Source organism: Astatotilapia calliptera, chromosome 15 (genome assembly GCF_964374335.1).
Source record: "Astatotilapia calliptera chromosome 15, fAstCal68.1, whole genome shotgun sequence".
Classification (NCBI taxonomy): Eukaryota; Metazoa; Chordata; class Actinopteri; order Cichliformes; family Cichlidae; genus Astatotilapia; species Astatotilapia calliptera.
In genome coordinates, this window is record NC_137436.1 from 41024121 (window position 1) to 41048868 (window position 24748).

Sequence of the window (24748 nt, forward strand, 5' to 3'; positions counted from 1 at the left end):
CGCCAAAATAAAGACCTCCTTCAAGAGAAAGAGCAACAGCAAGAAAGAAGAAACCATCGATGAGTTGAGAAGCCTCATCCTGGACAAAAAGGCGCTCGTGGAAAAGTCCATGAAAAAGAAGAAAAGATTCTTCTGCTTGTTCCGGAAGAGGGACAATACCGCTTCTTCAACTGATGTAGCCTCGTCTTGCTCCACCTCTGTTCACCCCCCAACCAGTCCCGGCAGTTGACTGCCCCCTCCTGAGCCTGGTTCTGCCGGAGGCTTCTGCCCGTTTAAAGGCAGTTTTTCCTCCCCACTGTCGCCTAGTGCTTGCTCAGAGGGGATTGTTGGGGTTTTCTCTGCTCTACCTTCTTTCTTTACTTACTTGTTAACTTTTTGTTCTTACCTCATTTAACCTACTTTCTTTATTTACTTGCTTGTTTAACTCTTTTTTCAACTTATCTAACAAAATAAAACAGTTGAATTTATCCTTTGAGTATTGTTCCTCTAATCTTTACAGAGTTTTTCCAAAACACTTTCAAACATTCAGATCTGTCTTTCATTTTCTTCTTGAAACTTCATGAACGGTGAACTATAAACTCTGGAACATTGTTTGAAACACTGAAATTGTTTCAGCTGAAACTGGCAAAGTCATACGTGTGTGTGTGTCACAGGTGATATGGTGTCACTGGATGGGGACGTTCCCTCTGCGTCCCATTAGCATCGGCCAAACCGAGGTTTCAGTGTCACTACAGTCGATGGAGCGCGTCTAATTTTAGGGAAGATTTGGATGAACTGAAGTGGCAGCTGCCAGATTTCATTCTGATTGCTTTGTTTGCAAGCGGAGCACCAGATCAGCACTTTGCTCCAAGGCTCCTGATGGAAGCAGCACAAGAGTGAGAAATGAGGGAAATCATTTAGACAATAAGGTGGAAATAAAAAAAAATGAAGAGTGCAGCAGCTCAAAGAGCAAAAGAAAGAATGCTTGGAATGAGCTGAAGGACAAATGTGCTAACAGACTTGACTGGATATCAGGTATGTAAGGGCTTTAGAAATGTTCGAGGGGCTGTGGTTAAGAGTCAGGGTCACGGCACTTCCTCCCCTCTGAAACGCGTGCGACCCAAGCAGTGGACTGGCAGAAATCAAATTCCTGCCCCAATGAAGGAAGTGTGGAGCTGCACTTTCTTCCTGCCTCAGTAGGAGGTCGATCCAGCGAGCACACAGGGAAGCCATCAGTTTAACTCTTAGCCCAAAGGAGAATCATTCCCATTGCTCCGCGTGGTACGAGCCAGTTATATATCCATTGTACAGACGTAGAATTATTTCAAACGAATAAGATCAGAGCTCCTGCGTACAGAAAGTGGGGTTTGACACACATGGAGGCTGCAGGAAAGACAACCTTAGAACAAGGAGCCGAGCAACGCCAAGCAGCAGCAGAGAAACAAACAAACAAACAAAACACGGTCCACTGTTGAGGCTCTTCTAAAACAGTGTTGGTTTGTCTGTTCTTGTTCCAAAAGGAGAGTTAGGTTATAAACTCACCCATCACTCAGTGAACCTTTCTGTCTATCACAGGAATACTGACGGATTTACTCACCTAACCTGAAAACCAGATTAGACGCTCTGTTCTCAGCTGTTACTGTTTTCATCACACTGCCATTTCTCTGTTAGCCATTCATATCTAACGCTGCACACTTACACGCTCTCATGTAAACGCTTTTGTTAGCTGAAACAAACTCAGATACTCTACAAACCTCGAAGGACATTTTCTGCATGTTGAAACCAAAACCGAGCCCTGGTTGAAATGTCAACGCCTGCATTCATGTACTGTTTACTTCAAGCTGCCTACAAACACTCGAAGATGTCCAGGAATCATTGTTTATCTTTAATAACTCATCAGTGTGGACACTGGGCTTAAGGACATGCTATGCCTCGCTGCTGCTATCACTGAACTAGATCTTTAACCTTTGTATGTGCTGCTGTTGCCTTTTTCAAGAGAATCATCGTCTGGTTGTGGAAATATAAGTGCTGTGACGTGTTCTGTAGTACAATAGCCGATAGCTCAGGACTCTCCCACCGTGCACATATCTTGTGTCTTCCAAAGAGAGAACTTTACAGCTAACATATCCAGATACTAGGCTACTATAATTTTGAAGTGAAAGACACTCACCGGTCTGCATGCTCAATTTCTAAAACTATAATGGATACAATACAATTCAGGTAAGTTGTAAAATATAGATATATAACGTATCATGAATATATGTGCTGTGACTATGTGAAGAGCAAAGTCTGAACAAATCTGGAGCATCTAATGAAAAACAAAACATTAAACAGGTAGGTGAGCAAATATGACCCCTGTGTGAAAGGATATTTTCATGAGGATTAAAATAGTTGGGCTGTGGCTATTTATAGACCAAGATTAAAGCTTTTTAACTGCAGAAATCAAATAAAACAGAATAACAGACAACGTAAGTGAAAGTACCGAGGGAGTACTGGACTGTCTGTACTGGGAGGTGGTGCATCCACACCACACACAGGGTCGCCATCAGTTTAAATAATGCTGAGCAGACAGGTGGAAGATAATTCCTATTACTCACAACGACAGGAACCAAGTGTCTCCGTCTACGCAGGACTCATGTTGAGTCACTTCAGCTGAAGTCATTTGGGTTGGCTGGCAGCTAATGAGCCTTCCTGCTGCTGCAGAGTCCTGCAGGCAGGCTTGTACAGTCCTATTTATTAAGCTTTTGCTGTGTGTGTTAATGCAGCTGCATGAATAAAAGGTCGACTTTCTGCTCAGTGCTTCTGTTCGTTGTATAGAAGCCATTTTGCAGTAGATGAAAAAATATCCTTCAAAGTTCACTTCATTTAATTTTGTCACAAAGCACATCAATCACAAACGTACAAATCTGTGAATAAATAGAAAAACATAGCATTACCTCGTATGCAGCAGTCCTGTTTGACTGGCTTGACTTATAGGTTTGATCACACAAATAATCGGTCATATTATTAGTTCAGTGCTATAAGTCAATCTCGGTCATTAGCTACGCAAATCCTTCCAGTGCCGTAACTCAGCTCGCTTGTTAAATGAAGACACAACATTCCTCTCTCCCCACCAACCATCGACTCTATCGGATGAAGCTCGTGGTGTTTTTTTAATAGACATGAAAAACTATTCAGGTGTCATTCTGGGCCTCTACAACATTTTATTAGCGCTGTTTATGTGCAGCACATATTCAAGCTTGAAGGTACCAGATCAATTCATGTAAACTAGGCCAGCTTCACTCCAACTGTTGCTGGTAGTTCGTTTCCATCTTCATTCAAGTCAGGTCAAATGTTCAAAAGATCAAGGTTATAGCAGGGCTAGTGCTAATTCACCTCTGAGGACAGAAGGATACACTTTGCTTATTATTTGATGACAGTTTTCTTTCTTCACTTATGTTGTGAAAGAATCAGTCCCTGTTTTGCAGCAGGCTGTAAACATACTTTAACAAGGGAGTCGGTGCAGATTGATGCGCTTTTGAAGCCAGCCTCAAGTGGCAATTTAGAAGAATTGTGGTTTTTGTTGCTACCACACAGCACACACTTTTCAGCTGCACGGGTTGGCTGCGTTGTCCTGCCATTGATGTAAATGTTGCTTTAACTGCACAACTAATTACTGCTGCAGACAGAGCACAGACAGCCCATAGGCAAAGGCCTTCCAGACCCCGTCTATCCTCAAACACACTGCAAAAAATGTTAAGGAATTTAAGCTCAACTCCACCCATTAAACCTAAAGGTCCTATCCTGACACTGAGCCTTTACTGGAAATGACTTGTAATCATGTACTTTAAAAAAAAGTGCATGATTACAAAACGTATTTAAAGGTCACACAGCCTAAAGTTACATTAAAAAAACTACAGAGAGACGTTTTAACTCTGCATATTTTATCTTCTGCCAGCGTTTTGTAGCTTGCACATGTATCTAAATTACGCTGATTCAAAATGTCACCATGCATGTATTTTTTAATTATTGTTTTTAGTACTAATGCTGATAGACGAGATAATCAGGGTTCTGTTCACTGAATTTTTCAGAATTATGCAAATAAAGAAAAGACATTTAATATCTAATCAAAAGGTATTTCAACTTGTCATTAAAATGTCGTGTTTGTTCACAGAGAGGTGAAAATACACTTTTTTGCCTTTTACGAATAAAAGAAACACAAATGATCCAGTTGAGATCAGCAGATATGAACTTTGTTGGTACGTCAGTGTTTTTTCTGGGCTCCTATGAGTCAGAGGTCGTCTCAAGGGCAAGAGAACGCATTCAGAAAGTCTAAAAATGTGCAGAACTCATTCAGTAATAACTGTAATAAAAAGGAAGTGTATTGCCGTCCACAGGGACATTTATTTCCTGCATTTGACCCGGCCTAACGCCTGAAAACTGGCTTCCAAGTGTAATGCAGATATAAACAGTGCCCTGTTTCAGTCGGCTGGAGACGTTGGCGTAAACACGTAACCTCGACACATAAAAGCCATGCTTGAGCCATAGACTGTATATTAAAGATGGACACTGCCACTATAACGTCCACGTTTCACATACAGTCTGTGGTTTAAACTCGGGACCCTCTCACTAAGAAGCCACGATGCTTATTACTGAGCCCATGTGCGGTCTTCATTTGGCTTTAGATATCTCTAAGCTTTGAATAAAAACAGGCCCTCTGAATGTGACGGACATTTTCCCTCTTTTTTCAGATGTTTTAATGAGAAGATCTCCAGTCAAAAATGTAAAAAAGAAATCATTAGTTCCACAGTTTTTCTGTCTGGTTTCAGATCAGTTTCCAGCACACACAGCCTTCACAAAGTCTACAACCTCTTTCCTGCATTTCAAAGTGAGAAATAAAACTTTGGTATTTGAGCTTTAATTGTTTGCTGTTCTGCTGAACAAAATGAAATGCACTCAATTCAAATTTAATTTCACGATGTCAAATTTTAAAAGCTTCACTCATAACATAGACATGTGAGACATGTGAGAGATGCTTTTGAGCGAAATCACACACACTAAATAAACCTGATGTGCTGGCCATAGCAGGTTATTAGAGTTCTGCTCCACCATTGAAGCCACAGACATCAAAATCTGCACCTCCTCCTCTAATTCTGAGCCTCAAGTGTTTTCATTAGAATAACACAACTAACATAATTTGCATTAAGTGGTTTTCAAGCAGGCACTAAATGGAGAAAGCTGCTGTGTCTGATTTTTTGTGCATGGTAGTAATGAATAAATACACCACCAGTCTGCAGTTTGGCCTCTCCTGCTAAATGCACACACATCTTCTTGAGCGGCATGTTGCATATGTTCTATAAAATGACAGCGTGTGACCTGCTGCTCTGTATCACACAAATGCAGACAGGTAATGAGCAGTGAAGGTGTGAGACAAGGAGGTGTTGCACATTCAAACACTTCAGACAGGGAGCTCACGCGTCGTACCTCAAAGCGCTGGGAGCTGACTTTCTTTCCCTTTTTCATCCAGGTAATGCGAGGCTTGGGCTCACCGACCGCCTGGCATACGAACGACGCCACTCCTCCCGAAATCCCCGTTTGATCCTCGGGGGACTTGATGAAGCTGGGCGTGCCTAAGGGAAAGAAACGGAGATGAGGGCAGGAAGAGAGCAAAACCAGAGTCAGATGAAGAGCCCTGACAGAGAAACATCTCTGTACTTGCTTTAAGTCCTGCAATAACAACATGCTCTTTCAAAAGCTGTTTCATGCCTGTAGCCACACCCAGCCGTAAAAACAGCCCAGCACCATCCTTTCCCTGAAAATATGCAACATCCGTCAGTCTTATTAGTAGTGGCAGAGCGCAGGCAGATGTGAACGGACAGATGGAAACCTTGAAAAATCTGCTTTGAATGCATGAATAAACATGAATCATAAACCAGCCCTGTGACCATAATACTGTACATCACCAACATGAAAGGCTGAAACAAGTGTTGTGCATGGATACTAGTGCAGCTCAGAAGATCATTTTTAAAATTCATGTCATGGTCTCACATGTTAACCATACACAGTGGTGGTTTGGACCACTAGTGGAGTTATGATGCAATGTTTAAATGAGCACTGGACCTGGTTCTCGACTAGCAACTTCATAAAAATACAATGAGAAATGTAGCAATATATGTATATATGTATAAAACCTGGAGAAGAAGGCTTACCAATGTAAGCAAAGCAAGACAATTCTACATGGTGCTGTCCAAGAACCACAGAGTGAATATAGATACAGAACTTCAAAGGATATTAGAGGGTAAAACTGCACACTTTCTATCGCATCTGTTAACACGTTGCTGCAAATCGATTCAGAGCATTTAACAGAGCACTTCAGAGGGTCATTAATATGGACAAAAAAAATCCCAGGACACCGGGGTTTAAGCTGCTGCCGTCTGGCAGGAGGTTCACGCTGCTGAGGTCCCGGACAAACAGACTCAAGGACAGCTTTTACAACAGGTAACTAATCAGTGCTAACAGCTGACCTGATTGGCTACCTGCCTGGACTTTTGGGGGGGCAACAACAATAACAATAATAATATTTATATTTGCAACAAGGCGCAATAATTATAATAATGTGCAACAATAATAATGTGCAATACACATAAACTTTTTCTTCTTTTTATACTTAATTTAAGTTACTGTGTCGTACGCAGTGCCGACGTCGGACAGTTTTCCAGTTTCATTGCACTATTGTACTCTGTATGACTGCAATGACTATAAAGAGATATCTTATCTGATGACGTCACCACAGCCCTCAGCAGGATAAACATGATTGTGAGACTTTCTGAGAACATCGAGACGACGTGTTCCAAATCGTCTTACTTAAAGTTCTAAAGATATGATAAACTGACACGAACGTCACTGCTTAATTACTATCATCACACAAAAGACATCCTAATACTGCTTCTACTTTGGTTTTATTTTGTTTTATTTTCTCATGTGTTTTACCTTTTTCAAAATTATTCCTCAATCAGAGACCAGATGCATCTCCTGGTGGTTGTGACATATCTGATGGTATTATGACTAAAGAAATATCCCTCCATAGTTACAAATGTTTACTGAACAAATCCGAGTTATAAACAGTCATTTGATGTGTTTGGGACAGCTGAGCTAGTTATAACTCGTGAAATGAAGCCGGAGTTTTGATTCCATTTGTAGGGGTTTGCTTTATCTTCAAGGTTTAGGGTTTGAAATAAAACAATAAAGCTACATCAGAAACAGACACAATACAGAGAGCCTAACACTTCCAGGAGCTTTGAAGAACATGTTCAGGAATGAATCTTAAACAGAGTGTGTGTGTAGATTAGTCTGTCTTTGAGGAGCAATCATTCACTGTGCAAACTAAAACCATTACAACAATGTTATATGTCTGCGCTGGGGGCTGCTCTCTGGTACCACTAAAGATTATTTTTAAATGATTATTTAAGTAGGGATCTGTCACAGCAGTGTGTATGGTTTGTCTGACTGTGATGTAAAATCAACATTTATGAGACACAATCAAATCACTGTTTGCGCATATTTGTCATTTGTTGTATGACAACAGAAACTGAGTGATGATTACATGAGAGCAGCCAAACTGTGTGTTTGCATCCGTGTGTGGTCCTAACACATTTAAGCTCAGTCTACAACCGAGATGCTAAAAGGAAATCTTGGTGCCAGAACAGAGTCGCAGAACAGAGCTGCAAATATGGAACCAACGCCTGCGTTAGTTCATGCAGGCCAAGAAGTCGAGCTCAAGCCAAGCATTTCAGTGCCATCCCACACCGGATGATGGGCTTAGCTACAAATCGAATTGGCTAATCTTATGTACGGCTTGCTATTTAAACTGCTTTAGCCTTCCCATAGTTCCTCTGTATCTGCAAGCCACTTTGCAACCCAACTCCAGCCCAGTTCCTCCTTTTTACACCATATCTGACTTACATCTGTTTACTGTGTGCTCTGTTCTGAACAGAGGTATTGCTGCTGCCTTCCCTGCCTCAGTCTTATGTACATATTTCACAAAGAAGAAGGGGAAGAAACAAAGTTACTCCAGATGGACAAAACCGTCTACTTTTGATTAAAGTGTAGACGGGGGCGATTGTGGCTCAAAGAGTTGGCAGTTCGTCTTGTAAACGGAAGGTTGCCGGCTCGGACAGTCTCGGTCGTTGTGTCCTTGGGCAAGACACTTCACCTACCGCCTACTGGTGATGGCCAGAGGGGCCGATGGTGCGATATGGTGGCCTCGCTTCTGTCAGTCTGCCCCAGGGCAGCTGTGGCTACAACCGTAGCTGCCTCCACCAGTGTGTGAATGTGAGAGTGAATGAATAGTGGCATTGTAAAGTGCTTTGAGGGCCCCGAAAAGTGCTATATAAATGCAATCCATTATTATTATTATAAAGTGATCCTGACCCAGGGACAGACTGTCTCTTTGAATCAATGCTACTAAAAGTAGATGACTTTCATTGCCCCTGTTGTCATTTGTGCCCATGAAGTTGGAATGCTTTCAGACATGTTTTGTTGGATGCGCTAACAAATTGATTGAGTGATTGATTGTTTGAGTGATATATCAACTAGGTCGTATGTTGAGTGTCTGTATGGGGCCTTAGGCCTGGATTGCTTGGGTGTATCTACGGTATGAGAATACTGTATTTTATATGTATTTCTATCTTTTATATCCTATCATTATAGTTTTTAAGTATTTAATTATAGTTTTTAAGTATTTATCTTTTGTGATGTTGCACTGACCAGAGACATCTTTCAATTTCATTGTACCTGTGACAATGACAATAAAGAATATTCATTCATTCATTCATTCATTCATTCATTCATTCACATGTAGTATTTATGCACCAGTGTCAGTGCAGTGATTTGTAGAAAAAGCCTGGTGTTCATATTTCCAGTTTTTCATGTAGAAGTTTTCCTCTAATTTGGTGTGAAACTTGTTTTGGCAATGTGACAGCTTGCTGTTCTCTTACTGCTGCGTTAAGTTACTGCTGACGCAAATCCAGCATGTCCTGCTGCTTCTGCATCACATTAAAAAAACTACAAGTGACAAACCAGTCAAGCCACCGTGAGCTGAAGAAGCCTGCAGGTGACAGGCACTTGACTGTGACCAGCACACCTCCATCACACCATCAAGGTGAGCAGGTTTACCTTGCTGTCCAGGCTAATGCAGTGGAAAAATACACAGTCCACCTGCTGCTTACAACACCTAATTTCTGCATTGCTCAGCTTGACTAATCGCCGTCCGATTAAAGAAAAACTCTAAAGGCTTCCAGGCAATTTAATCATTTAATCATCGTCTTAAACTAATTGCATTTAGTGCAGTTGTGTTACTACATTAACTTTTAGGAAATGCTGATAACATTTATGATAAATTGTTTTTCTCTTAAGATAATATCACAGAATCTAAATTCATTTTAACACAAAGCAGCGTCTTGAAAAAAGATAATTGATGTGGTGGAACAAGCTAGTCATGTGTGATGTTATTAATATTTCTAGCATTGGTGTGGCGAGTCTCTGAGCCTCCGCTCATGTGTTGAATTCTTGTTAAAAAGAACACCCAGTCCTGTTAGCGCTCCATGGTAACACTAACAAAGACCGGCTCTCCTCCCGAGACAGACTGCTGTGAATGTGGAGACTTTGACTAATGATTAAATATTCCTTGTTGGAGCTCCTCACCTCAGAGGCCTCACCTTTTTCCCACAGAACGAATCGTAATGTTGCCGTTTTCCTTTGGAGGTAGAAGCGGCTTCTTTATTGCGGGTCAGTGTGTAAAGACGGCTGAGACAGGTGGAAGATACTTGAAGTGTTGGTGTTATAAAGCATCAAAGTCTTGTCATTCTCAGTGGCTTCCTCCCCTGCGTCATCGCTGCTCCCGATTCCCCCCTGTCAGCATGTCTCCTCCAATAACACTTTGTTTCTCTGATGTAACTTTGAAAAGCAGCAGAAATCAAAGATCATTCTTCTCGCAGGCTGCTGTCTGCCTGACTTCTACTTGTGTGGTTAGTGGTTCATGGCTCCTTTCCATACAAACCCCTGTGATATATATACTTTCAGATTTTGTGCCACAGCACCCGAACTCACAAATACGTGAGTCCTGTGATTGAGCTACAAACACAAAGAAACATTAGGTACTTTCAGACCTTTTAACCTTTTTTTCTGTCTACACTGCAAAAAGTGATGACCACTGTATTTCCTGTGCACAGAGATTGGCATCAATGTCGTCACCAGAGAAAAGGAAGAGTTGATTCAGTAATTTACAGCCATGAGAGGCAAATTAACTATTAGTAATGCAAAGGGGGTAGGTTCAACTTTTGCTAATTTTAAGGCAAAGCCGTGTACCAGCTTCGTCTGTGGATGGGCCTTTGGAGCTACAGTGCTCCCTCGCTGTAACGCGGTTCACCTTTCGCTGTTTCACTGATTTTTTTGGTGCAATTTTGCATGTGTTTATTTTTTTGTTTTTTCCACAGTGCATTGTGTTCTGCGTCTTGATTGGCTATAGACCATTGTCAATCAATCTCATGCCGTGTCTCCCGTACAGTACAAAATGCTTTCAGCTCGTCAACTTTACATAAATCTTTGATGGCTACCAGTGTGACTCTGAAGTGCTGTACAACAAACACAACACTAACTGACAGGCCTGATAGGTCACAGGCATAGATACCAGTGACAAGGCTGGCTAGTTATGCTAACAGCCGCATCTGTCAGATATCTGTCTCCAATACAAAAGATAGATGCATGTAGTATATCAGTCATTTCAGTCATCATGTCTAAAACGTGCACAGCTTACCGTGTTCCATTTCTACCCCATCAAAATTCAACCACTGTGCTACTAATTATGTTATACAGACGTTTCTCACGTGGGGCCATATGAACATAGCTGCCTTTCATATTGGACATGATATAAAAGGCAGTCACAAAGAAACAAGTGTATTTTCCAAATGGTTATCAAGCGATTTCTTGGGTGTAGCAGGTTGAAATCAGTCGTGAAGAGTGTTGCACCACAGTCATTCTTCTAATTGCTTTGCTCACTGGGAGATTGCTGTGGTTGCCTGTAGTTGAAGGCAGCCACTCGTGTTAAAACGTTAAAAGAACAATTTTGCTAATTGGAAATGGAGACCATTCACCTTCAAAGTGAAAGCTGTGCCTTGGTGTTACAGCACATTTCAAAATTCACAAAGGTTTTTGCAGCTGGTTGAGGAATGCAATTTTTTTCCTAGGAAGCTATGATTGAAGAGCATCACTGAAAGCTCTGTAGGCCTGAGTGACTGGGCTACAGCAATCTACAACTACTCTCCAGTTGGTCAGGGAATACACATGTGATACATAGAAATACACTTTTTAAATGTAAGTAAAAGTAGTGTGTATAGCATACGCAGCATGGAGTGTAGAAGAATCCAAATGATTATACATTTTGGAAATCTGATGCAAAACCCTCATTTGTTCATAACTGTGTGTCATCACCTTCATAAAGGTTGCCGTCTTTTGTTTAAATCCTTTCCTTTGACCCCCTTCTAGGTTTCCACTTTAAAAAATGCAGTACATGTAGCTGCGTTTCATACAGTGTCGGCGCTGACACACAAATGCTGATAAATTTATTAGAAACATCGAGCACGGAATAAAAGCCGTCTATCTTCTCTGGATGCAGCTGTGTGATGGCAGCACAGGCACCTTTATGAATCAAAATGAAATTGTCTTCACACAACATTTCTATGATTTATTTTGAAACTTCAATTCACATGTACAATACACTCTGTAATGTGATGTATGTGCTGCAGCTACGAGTCGGAGCTGCTTCTGCGTGTCCGCTCATGCAACAGCCTCAGCCGAGGAGCCCGTACCATCAATCAGCAGTCAACACACTTCACAGCACCGTGACAGCAACATTTTCAGAGTGGCAGGCTGCAAGGAGAAATGCGAATGTTTCAAGCAGGGGTTAAATCCTTTTTCTTCCCCAGCAGGGAGCCACGAAGAGCCTTTTGCAAGCGAGGCGAGACATTTTAACAGCAACTTTTAGCAGCTGATAAGTTTGCTCTTTAAAGTTCAACGTGACTCCAAACCCACTTGTACAGTTGGATCCAACAGTTTGTCCTTAAGAACATTTCTTGTAACAGAAATTGTACATCAGATTGATATAAGGTCCCGATGATGGTCAGTGTTCAGGAGGGAAATACTTTCACTGCATTATGCAAAACGTGTTGGCAGAATGAAAGAATCAAGTCTGCAGAGTTTCATCCGAGGAGCCAGAAGTGGGCGGGGAAGAAGTGGGCGGGGAAGAAGTGAGCGGCTCAGACCATTATTAAGATATTTATTTCCCATGGCTGTTGATCATTGACCCAAGGCCTAACACTCCAAATATAAAACATGCTTGTGCCCTCTGCTCTTTTCTCGGGCAGCTGTCGGTTGCCTTGAACTCCCATTATTCTCTGACCCGTGTTTGCAGCTGTTTCTTGGCCTTATTTTCTTAGAAATATAGTAAATGGCCTGCATTTATATAGCGCTTTTCTAGTCCCTAAGGACCCCAAAGCACTTTACACATCCAGTCATCCACACACTGGTGATGGCAGCTACATTGTAGCCACAGCCACCCTGGGGCGCACTGACAGAGGCGAGGCTGCCGGACACTGGCGCCACCGGGCCCTCTGACCACCACCAGTAGGCAAACATGGTTAGTATCTTGCCCGAGGATATTTGGCATGCAGTCAGGAGGCAGCCTGGGATCGAACCACCGACCTTCTGATTAGTGGCTGACCTGCTCTGCCACCTGAGCTACAGCCACCCATATGGCTGTAGCAATATGCCTGTTTGACATCTTTAACAGGCATCTATGATGACGAGAGAGGAAAACAGTTAAATACTCTGTGTGTGACACATAAGCATGCAGTTATCTGTTCATCATGAACTCTTTTGTTTTCCTATTGTAATTTTTACTGTAGGGAATTAATAGTAAGATACAGATTATTGGGCAGCGCGGTGGTTAGCACTGTTGCCTCACAGCAAGAAGGTCCTGAGTTCAATTCCACCATCAGGCTGGGGTCTTTCTGTGCTTCCTCCCACAGTCCAAAGACATGCACTTAGTGGGGATTTGGTTAATTGGAAACACTAAATTGCCCATAGGTGTGAATGGTTGTCTCAGTCTGTGTGTTAGCCCTGCGACAGACTGGCAACCTGTCCAGGGTGCCCCCCGCCTCTCGCCTTAAGACAGCTGGGATAAGCTCCAGCACCCCCCACAACCCTGAAAAGCGTCTAGTGTCTACTACGCTTGTATGGTATCATTTTGTGCCAAAACATTTACACTTTCCCATTGTGGTAATCGTCAGTGCCATCACCGCCTCAGCTGATGTGTTGGAGCACAAGCCACCAGAGGACAGTTTGTAAAGTCAGTAGCTGAGCTCAGTGAGCTGTTAATAATAATAATGCATACTTTATTGATCCCGTGGGGAAATTACTTTCACTGCATTTGACCCATTCACTCAGTGAAGCCGCTAAGCAGGCGCCCCTGAGCAAGCGACGGTACCTCGCTCAGGGGAACCTCAGGGTTGCCATTCAGTGGATTCGAACCCCCGACCTTCCGATCACGGGGCCACCACTCTACCTACTGAGCTGCGGTGAATTTAAGTGAAAGTTTTACTCGTAACATTTAAAATCCTTCTCGGCAAAGCTGTGAGCAGCTGAGTTAGCTGTGAGTTGTTGAAGACTCGTGTTAACACTTTTAAAAATATATGATGCTAATTAAAAAATAAAGCTGTGCCTTAGTCTTACAATGTTTAATTCGATTTTCTATATCAATGTGTTGCTTTTACCAAATCTCATATTTCACAATGCTGCTATAAAAATTCAAGAAGAATCGAGCTGGTGTCTGCTGGCGTGTTTAGGCTCATGATGGTTTTACATATCAGGGGACTGCATATACAGTGGGGCAAAAAAGTATTTAGTCAGCCACCGATTGTGCAAGTTCCCCCACTTAAAATGATGACAGAGGTCAGTAATTTGCACCAGAGGTACACTTCAACTGTGAGAGACAGAATGTGAAAAAAAAATCCATGAATTCACATGGTAGGATTTGTAAAGAATTTATTCGTAAATCAGGGTGGAAAATAAGTATTTGGTCACCTCAAACAAGGAAAATCTCTGGCTCTCACAGACCTGTAACGTCTTCTGTAAGAAGCTTTTCTGTCCCCCACTCGTTACCTGTATGAATGGCACCTGTTTGAACTCATCATCTGTATAAAAGACACCTGTCCACAGCCTCAAACAGTCAGACTCCAAACTCTGCCATGGCCAAGACCAAAGAGCTTTCGAAGGACACCAGGAAAAGTATTGTAGACCTGCACCAGACTGGGAAGAGTGAATCTACAATAGGCAAGCAGCTTGGTGTGAAAAAAATCAACTGTGGGAGCAATCATCAGAAAATGGAAGACATACAAGACCACTGATAATCTCCCTCGATCTGGGGCTCCACGCAAGATCTCATCCCGTGGGGTCAAAATGATCATGAGAACGGTGAGCAAAGATCCCAGAACCACACGGGGGGACCTGGTGAATGACCTGCAGAGAGCTGGGACCAAAGTAACAAAGGTCACCATCAGTAACACACTACAACGGCAGGGAATCAAATCCCGCAGTGCCAGACGTGTTCCGCTGCTGAAGCCAGTGCATGTCCAGGCCCGTCTGAAGTTTGCCAGAGAGCACATGGATGATACAGCAGAGGATTGGGAGAATGTCATGTGGTCAGATGAAACCAAAGTAGAACTTTTTGGTATAAACTCAACTCGTCGTGTTTGGAGGAAGAAGAATACTGAGTTGCATCCCAAGAACACCATACCTACTGTGAAGCGTGGGGGTGGAAACATCATGCTATGGGGCTGTTTTTCTGCCAAGGGGACAGGACGACTGATCCGTGTTAAGGACAGAATGAATGGGGCCATGTATCGTGAGATTTTGAGCCAAAACCTCCTTCCATCAGTGAGAACTTTGAAGATGAAACGAGGCTGGGTCTTCCAACATGACAATGATCCAAAACACACCGCCCGGGCAACAAAGGAGTGGCACCGTAAGAAGCATTTGAAAGTCCTGGAGTGGCCTAGCCAGTCTCCAGACCTCAACCCCATAGAAAATCTGTGGCGGGAGTTGAAAGTCCGTGTTGCTCGGCGACAGCCCCAAAACATCACTGCTCTCGAGAAGATCTGCATGGAGGAATGGGCCAAAATACCAGCTACTGTGTGTGCAAACCTGGTAAAGACCTATAGTAAATGTTTGACCTCTGTTATTGCCAACAAAGGTTATGTTACAAAGTATTGAGTTGTATTTTTGTTATTGACCAAATACTTATTTTCCACCCTGATTTACGAATAAATTCTTTACAAATCCTACCATGTGGATTCATGGATTTTTTTTTTTTCACATTCTGTCTCTCACAGTTGAAGTGTACCTCTGGTGCAAATTACTGACCTCTGTCATCATTTTAAGTGGAGGAACTTGCACAATCGGTGGCTGACTAAATACTTTTTTGCCCCACTGTAAATAACATGCCAGTGGGTACGTCTCAAGTGTCATGTCTGTGCATTCAAGCTTTTGGTCTAAAATTACAGCATCAGATTAGACACACCTACGGTAAGGGTGATGTTCATGCAGCAAATGAGATGTGGAGGCCAACACCCTTAATTTTTGCTGCGTTGTTGTTACCAGCATGGAAGGAACATTTAAAGTGGTGTATCATTACACGGGGGGGCTTAATTTGAGGGGAGAGTTTTCATTTGTTACAGGTGCAGTCACAGGGCATATCAGTTACCTGCTTCGTGACTAATTTCTTGTAAAAAATGCTCGTGGATCAAGTTGCCATTAAAAGTTGCTGTATTTTGAGGCACCTCTGCATCAGTGGTGAGGATTTTGCATGTATTTAGTGGGCAGGTAGTTGCTCAGATAGTCAGTTCATGTCATCTGGAGGAGGTAGGAGATATGCTGACACACAAACAATTTACTGACATTTACTGACACATGCAAAGAAGAAAACAACAACAAAAAATCCAGCACCCTTAGAGCAAGCTGTAAGTCTCCAAACAGAAACAGATATAGCCTGACTATAATAGGTTTAGCATGTGCTAAATGCCAACTCCTCCCTGCTCATTTAGCGGCTGATCTTTGAATAAAGCCAATCTCACAGAGGACATGCATGGCTGGAGCCACAGAGGAGAGGCTGCTTTGCAAGAGGGAGGCAGTGTAAAGCAGCAGCCCACAGGAGACACAAGCTGCCTCTCCACACAGGCTTTTTATGGGAATTATTCTGTATAGAAATGCTACAGGGAGAAGAGCTTCTCTCTTTCACAGGAAAAAAAAAGGTCAGCGAACGCTTTGTGGGATGTGCTCCATGCAACTTTCCTCATGTATTAGACTTTTTATGTTTGAGCATACTGCAACACAATTCTGATTCCTCTAAATCCCCTGGTTGCTCGGTCGATGCTAGCTCCCACATGGTGCGCATGAGCACTGAAGCTTGCTTTACCAATGCAGAAGGCATTTATATCAAGAGTTGTCTGGACAATAAACTGAATTCAAAAACAAATGCTCTACTTTGGCCCCACAATCTAAAACCTATATGTTTGATTAGTGGACGACACCAAATTGTTTGAATGTGAGAGTGAACAGCTGTCCTATTTTCTGCATTAGCCCTGAAACTGTTTGGCAACCTGTCAAGGTGTATCTTGATTCTCACCTAAGGAAACAACTCAATTTGGTTGCCATATTTGTGTCATAGCTGCCTCTGCAAACCACACTCAGTAGATGCTTCTCATTATGCAAACTTATGCTTCCTCACATGCTCCTGTTACTGAGGAATCTGCCATCATGCAGGTTTTCAATCCCTCAGCAGCCCCTTGAGGTGATGAGGAGCGAGGTGGCTTATAGAAGAGGTCTTTGCAACCTTATGTGTCTTGCATCACTTTCTCCCTCTCCAGTATCAGCGCTTTAAGGAGATAAGATGCAAGGAAGAGAAATGTTGAGGGAAGGAACAAGATATGTTAGCATAATGAAGAAGCTCTCCTTTACTCATCTCTGCATTCACTCCTCAAATAGTTGGATTTTTCAAGTGGGGAAGTTGGTTCACTGACTTTGTTGTGTTCGTGTGCTGCCAAGATCGAATGTAAAAGCAAACGTGGACATTACAAACACAATGTGTTGTATGTTACTCCTCAGAGTATTTAAAACACACTTTGCCAACTGCTCTCAGCACACATATAATAGGGCTGCTCGATTATGGCAAAAATGATAATCACGATTATTTTCACTGACATTGAGATCTCGATTATTTGACGATATTTATTTAACAATAACAATGTGTTGAATAATGACTTTAAAAAAATAATATAAAATAATGCAAATACTGATAACAGTGCAAATGTTTGCGGTATAAAAAAATAAATGAAAAATGTAAACATCTGTGTTTAGTGAGCTTTGCAGTGTTGCTCTGTGGTGCAGCTACACTGTAGCGAAGTTCACACACTGTGTCTACTTGATCCACGTCTGACTGAGCCCATAATGTTTCCACACCACTGAAGGTTTTTTTTACCTCTTTTCAACCAACGGCAGTCACTCTCCTCTCCAAATAACTTCTGCTTAGCTTTCCGAGCTTCCCTCGGGTCCTCTTAATCAGCGGTCCCCAACCCCCGGGCCTTGGACCGGTACCGGGCCGCGAGAGTTGAGGCTCAGGTGTGAAATGTCTGGTTTTCAGGGTTTTTATCGGTTTTCAGCGTTATTTTGTTATCGTTTTTATCGTTTACTTTTTTTCCTGGGTCTTTTCACGTGTGTTATGAATAAATCTTCTTTTTTTCGGTACCGGTACTAGTTTCATTTTGTTGTATTTATCCGCGACACATTAAAGGCCGGTCCGTGAAAATATTGTCGGGCATAAACCGGTCCGTGGCGCAAAAAAGGTTGGAGACCGCTGCTCTTAATTGTTGTGACGCGTGTTCGAAATGCAGAGAGGTGCGCTCGATTTGCCACACGGAGCAGCGCGAGAGTAAAGCACGAGGGAGGGGCTAATAATCGGCTCAGTCATTTTTAATGATCGTTGAAAGCCCAGATCGTAATCGTGATTAAAATTCGATTAATCAAGCAGCCCTACATATAATCACTTTACTTGATTTGTTACCAGGATGACGCTACAAACTAATCTGGGTCATTTTGCATGGAGGATAGCTAATGGTTACAAATTAAGGCCACACTAAATAAATTAGTAATAAATATTATTAAATAAATGTAAACAAATTGCATTTGCAATACAAAAATTCACACCATGAGTCGCAAAGTTCTTCTAATTAAAAAAAAAGTTTTTGCAGTTCATGTATCAAACCTTCGGTTGTTTCTTTTTCTGGCTCGAGCAGCTTTTGTGTGCATTTTACCAATAAGTAATGTATTGCTTCCAAGAACACATGAATGCACAATAACCTGCCGTCTTCTCCGGTGAGTTCTCTCTCCTGTATCTGTGATTGCATGAGTGGAAGTAGGTGCACTGGAGTCAGAACAGAGCCGTGCCAGGTGCATCGCTGTGCTGTTATCAAGCCCTGAAAAACAATCAGCTCTTCCACTGCTGCTTCTGCCTCAGCCAGCGTTCGCTTCAAGCTTTTCTGTAAATTGACTTTCATCTTCAGCCTGTTGCCTGCATCCTGACCCTCGCCCCTTTTCCCCATTGTTCAGTCTGCTCTGTCCACACGGCCTCTCAGTGTCCTCCTGGTACTGTGTTCCTGCTCTGCACCAGAAGTCTCTGGCATCTCACCAGTAATCTTGAAAGCCTAGCACAGCACCATCACATCAATATTTTCCCCTATAACCCGACTCCTACATGTCTGCGTGCCACAACAGTTACTGGTTGTGAATCTTTGCAGGGTCCTCAGCACATGAGCGTCTCATTTGAGTTGGAATCACGCTTGTCAACATTGGCTGCATTTGATCCTGTTCAGTGAAATTATATTCTCATCTATTATTATGACTATTCTGCAGATTAAACCAGATGTAACAGTTGAATTTGTTCCACATCCGTGTGTTTTTTCTCCAGCAGGTCTTTGTTACATGTTTTTCTAAAGAGAGGGAGCCATCTTCTTTGGCTTCCTTGCAGAAATTTCCTCTCACCGTGCCACTGCCAAATCCAGCAAGACATGTCTCTGTGCCCATTACAGACTCTCAGGAACAACTTGAGCCATATGCTGAGAGGCTCGCTGCAGCCAAACTGAAATCACACATGAAAGTGTATTCTGCATACAGAAACACAATTAAGAGGCAATTTTGAGTTGGGAATGAATAAATGGACTGGAGACAGCCCAGTTTGTCCTCATTAATAATGCACTTTAATTCCTTTAAACTTGTTCTACATGTGTTGATTGAGAACGATTGCATTTTGCTACATCCAGACAAACCGTGTAAGTGGTTTCCATTATAATATGTACGAGTGCAGAAATGAAGAAGGCCAGTGTTTGAATCCGTGTAATTCTTCAGGAAATTGTTAATATTAGGCAATATTTCACAATAGGACCCAAGATTCCTTAGAGGGCAGATCCTGAGCTAAAGTAACACTGACAAAACATAAGGGACAATGTTTTCAGTTAGAGGTCAGGTAATGAGCGCCACCTACGTGTGGCAAATCTGGGAAAGGGAAGAGTTGTGGAGTTGCATTGGTGATACTGTGATTTTCAATGGTGACTTCATGGACAGGCAGGAGAGGAATCGTCCAAGAGAAACGTATCACATCTTTTAAGAAGTCTCACCAGGCACTAGCAAGGGAGTCTCACTGTTACGAGGGATCAGAGGACTCCTATAAGGGGCTTCTGTTGTGGACCATGAAAAAGTGGGACTCAAACCAGAAACAAAGAACACTTGCCTTCAAAATAAAAGTTGTGCCTCACCTCCAAATCCAGTACATTTTATACTATTGTCAACTATCACAACTAGCTACTACCAGTCAAACCAGCTGCAAAGAGATTTTCACCAAATGGTTGGGGAATACATACTCTTACATAGCAACAGGCGGTTACCACGAAGCCACTGACCAATCTGCCAGCAGCCAACGCCAACATGCTGGGGAACATACATGTTTCCTTTGCCAGATAGTCATGGGTCGGTTTCTAGGCCTGTGTCCTGAGGCTGTATTCATTTGACCCTGCATCATCCATCCATCCATCCATCCATCCATCCATCCATCCCCTTCTGCTTATCCTTTTTCATCATCTATATCCAAAACGTCACACAAGTTAACATCAAGTAATTAGCAACGTACTGTAATCCTGAGGGCAGGGGTACAGGACGTCCTGCCCACTCTGTCATTATGTCGACTCTTTTGACTATAGTTTCTTGCCTTTTCTGCTGCCTCCCCCTAAATCCTGCCCTTATCTGCCGCTGCTCCTGATTGGACGTGTGTCCCAGTCCCAGCTCCAATCAAGCTCCATCATCAATCACACCTCCTACTTTAAACGGTAGCAAAGCAGTTAGTCGGGGCTGCTTTTGCTGCCATACCTCTCACTACTGTGCTCGTAGCTACTCACAAGTAAGACTGTATCGACATGATCCTGTTTGAGTGGTACTTTAGTTGTGTGCCTTTAATCATACACACCTGTGTGTTGTTCTTAGTGATTTGCTGTATTGTTTGGGGGTATTAGTGTCTGTTTTAGCTGCTCTACATTTCCTGTGTACCTGGAGACTGGGCCAGGGATTAGTTTTCACATCCACATCAGGCTCATACATGCAGATGTGGTTTTCTTGTTTTGGAAACTCACTTCACTGATGTAATTCTCTTGGCCTCTTGGCCAGGACTCCCTTGTAAAAGAGGTTTTTAATCTCAATGGGACTTTTCCTGGTTAAATAAAGGTTAATAATAATAATAATAAAATTCCCATGCTTTGCAGAGCATGTGGGCCAAACTGGACCCTGTGGCCCAAGTCTGTGAAGCACCTTTGAGAAATGTTTGTGTTCTTATGAACTTTTCTAAATACAAGGCTTATTTTAAACCCAGACTGGTCACTTAATCATGTATCCAGAGTTTTACACATGTGCATATGTGAATCCCAGCAGGTCATAATCTCTCTCTCAGACAAGCCTTGATATCCAACTTCCTGCAGGCTGGTGAATAATTGGTGGAATAAAGTGCATTGGTTATGAGCTCATCTCTTCATGGGTGGTTTTTGCTCCGAGGAGCAGAGCGTTTTCTCCACTCAATTACTCTGGTAAACGATGCCACTGTAAACAGGAGACGGTGCTTTTAACACATTCTGTTGAGGCCTGTGGCATCACATACCTCCTCCACTCTGACAGGCTCCCTGACACCAGCCAGCAAATCCTTCCACTCAGCAGAGTATGCTGCCTACGTGCCACAGTAACTGCCGTGTACATCTGTGAAAAACCAGTATGGGGTGACAAGGTTTCACCGTGACTGGCATGGAGAGAGACTTTAAACCAAAAAGCCTGTGAAACAACGCTCTCCCTCATGCAGAGTAAAGTGCAGTGAAAATGCTGAAATTTTTTAAGCACAATTTCTACTGCTGCCATTTGACTGAACCACATTAAACACCATCATGACGATTTTGGATCGTCAGAACTAATAAAGCTGAAAATAATTAATGAAAAAAGTCACTCGCAGTTTCTTATGTGAAGTTCTTACGCCATTGACATGTGTTTCTTTAGTACTAGTTATTAGCTACTTAAGATGGTCAGCTGTCTCAGTCGAACTCTCTGTCCTTTACAATTTGTGCGTGTGTTATTGAAAATATATATAATTTGTTACATTGTGCGATCCTAGTTAAAAATAACTATGAATATAAATGTCACCATCGACGCTGTTACACTTACTGTATATGACATCTGAAGTCATAAAGTAAAGCAATAGGATGTAAACAATGGACAGCTGATGCAGGTGTGCCACAGGTCACATGACATTAAAATGACAAGGACATACAGACATGAGATGATGGCAACAACAAGCACGCGTGAAGCACAAAGTAAAAACCCGAGCTTGAGCAAAACAGAAGCACAACTAAAAAAGCTTTGAAACACGTAAAACAGCGACTGCAGACACCGCGGCAGGTCTGTTTCCAAAAACACATAAAACTAGACGTCTGAATGAGACTGAACAGGATCGTTTCACACATCTGTGTCAAAATTCTCTTTGTTTACTCTATTCTCTGTTTTCCTATTGTAAATAGATCCCATCAAAAATGCTCCACACCAGCATCGTGTTAGACTCTCTGTACTTTACTTTTTTTGTCATTTCCAGTCTTTGTGGCTCTCAAATGTGTGTGTGTGTGTGTCTTTTCCTTTTTTATGAACTACAGCAGAGCTCTATATTAAACAAGAGCAAGACATAAATCAGGTTTTGGACTAAATATTATTAGTACACACGTTCATTTTTGGATGGAACACACAGCATTGTTGCCAATATGAAAATTAGAGAATCAAAAAAGTGGTTGCTACTTACACCCTATTGTAACACTAAGTTTCAACATAGTGTTTTGCTTATAACCAATGAGTCTGAGTCATAGTTATTAAGAAATCCAGCATTAAACCACCACAACACCACCCACACAAACAATCCCACCAAAGAAGTCATAAGTCTGTGGCCTCATTCCATAAATAGTTCTGACCTTCCTTGTAGCCCTCTCCAGGCAGGCGTTGCCGATTTGCAACAGTTAAAAACTAACAACCTGATTACCCCACATACATATTTTATGAGGTTTTTTTACTCAGAAGCACCACTGCAGGACTTGGTTGTGCATCAGCAACAAAAAGCTTAATTTGAGCCTGAGAGGGTTATAAAACTGGTCAAATAGAGAGTGACACTGCATATGAAGTGCAGTAACTACAGGCTCACCAGGGCTGGACTGGGCATCGGCACTCTGGACATTTTCCTGGTTGGCAGACGCACATTTGAGCCAATGACACAAACTGAAGGTCCACTGCACACCAATCAAATTTGTCAACATGACCGGCCCTCCCCCTTCACCTCACACACCTAGGTGCAGCTGAAAAGCACAACAGCATATTAGGCACACTAAAGGTAGAAAAAAAGAAAGGTCAGGGCTTGGGATGAATATTTCTGGAAAAAAAAAAACTGAATTTTTTTACATTTAAGTGGCAAATTTAAGTTTTGAGCTTTTTTCACAGAATTATACCTGCCAAGCCCTTTTTTTGTAACTTTCAGTGGCTCAGTTCAATATGAAAGACATGGCAGTCTGAATGGGCAACATGAGTGGATGTGAAAAGCATCAGTCTACATTTCATCCCACTTTTCTGTGTGTGGTGGAGGGTGACAGCTCTATTCACTGGTAGGTTTGATGTCGTGTATCGTAGATCAGCTGAAGGTTTTGATCTGTATCGTTTAACAGCAACGTAACGATTTTGTAAGATTTCATAACAAACTTTAAAAAGCTTTAAAAACTCAATCACCTGATCATTAACAAACTGTAGTTAATTGTTATCTAATGAATAATTATTTTTATAACCGTTTCGTTATTATTGACGTGAAACTTATATAGCTTTGAGTTAATAATGATTACTGTGAGCCTGATAATCGAACCTTCTCTGCTCTTTGTGGATCTAGACAAGTAAAGTAAAAACATAACTTCTGCCACACATTATGTACAGATCTGACTTCTGAATTAAAGCCACATGAAATGAATCAGGACGTTACAAGAAAGCTTTTCAAATGTCACCTGCCGAGCAGTCTTTACTCCACTTTCTCTCATCTTCATCACCAATATTGTATTAATTTTACTTTGTTTGAATCCTCACGTTTAGACAATCAGTCATTTGTGAACCACATTGTGTGGTTGAATCAATAACTAACATTTTAAAGTTTACATCGCTGTGCGCCCACTAGTCCACTCTCCCTCTCTTACTTTCTTATGCATATTCAAAGATGGCTTGTTTTGTTTGGAACTGCAACACTGTATCATCACTATTACATCCTGTCCATCAAACCGCCACCCACACAGGCTACAGGCAAGAGTTAAATAAATACACCCTCAACGCTCCAGAAGCTGCTTTCACAGGGTGGAGGAATAAACTCAGACATTATTTAAGAAGAAATATAATTAGCTCCATGCAAATATGCTCCATGTCAGACTTTGAAGACAGAGGCCATTTAGTTTCCAGTGATTGATGGAAGGACAGAGGAGACAGATGTTGACTACGGTGTGCGCTGTAATATGACTGATGCCAAGAGTCCTGATGTGCCCAATGACAAAGCTCCCACTCATCTACTCAACTCCTGTCCTATGGAAATATGTTTTTAGTGTAGGCAAACCTGCAGTTCAGCTCAAGAAAACTGCATCTCAGTTCTGGTCTAGTTTGTGTTTCACGCTAACTTTACCAAAGCCGAGCACCCGAAGGATCATATAGGACACCCTGAAAGGTATCTGATTCATTATAGCTGCAAAAATGGATTTAGATTTTGAAAAATGGTGCAGTGCATTGTTAAAAGTTACATTTATGGCAAAGAATTTATGAGATATTCATATAAAAGTGAAAGTTGCAGCTACAGTGGAAAACATGTTGTTGCTTTTATTATTTTGAAGATTCATTGTTGTTTTGATTTCCTTTCAGACCACAATCACAAGACATCAGACTCTGTTTGGAGGTTCGATTAAGAATGAAAACATTAGTCAAATTTTGATGCCAAAAATCTTTCATCTCTGGGTCACAAGTGGGAAGAAATCTCATTTTTATGTTAGTTTATGTTTTAGTTACCATCGAAAGTTTTGAGTAACTTTTTTATTTGAAAATCTCTGCA

General features: G+C 42.0%; 2 protein-coding genes across 5 annotated transcripts in view; one reads left to right on the forward strand and one right to left on the reverse strand.

The window, feature by feature from the left end:
• The window catches only part of LOC145420475 (uncharacterized), a 262367-nt gene extending 246638 nt beyond the window's left edge, over window positions 1-15729 (forward strand). Inside the window, exon 2 of the mRNA XM_080289762.1 lies at window positions 14818-15729. The gene's annotated coding sequence lies outside the window, so the exon portion shown is untranslated. The remainder of the gene's footprint in view (window positions 1-14817) is intronic.
• ptprfa (protein tyrosine phosphatase receptor type Fa) overlaps window positions 1-24748 on the reverse strand; it is a 259648-nt gene that overhangs the window by 193357 nt on the left and 41543 nt on the right. For all 4 annotated transcript variants that reach the window (XM_080289757.1, XM_080289754.1, XM_080289756.1 and 1 more), the window contains exon 3: window positions 5443-5588. In XM_080289757.1, the coding sequence (XP_080145883.1) occupies window positions 5443-5588 (146 nt within the window). The remainder of the gene's footprint in view (window positions 1-5442; window positions 5589-24748) is intronic.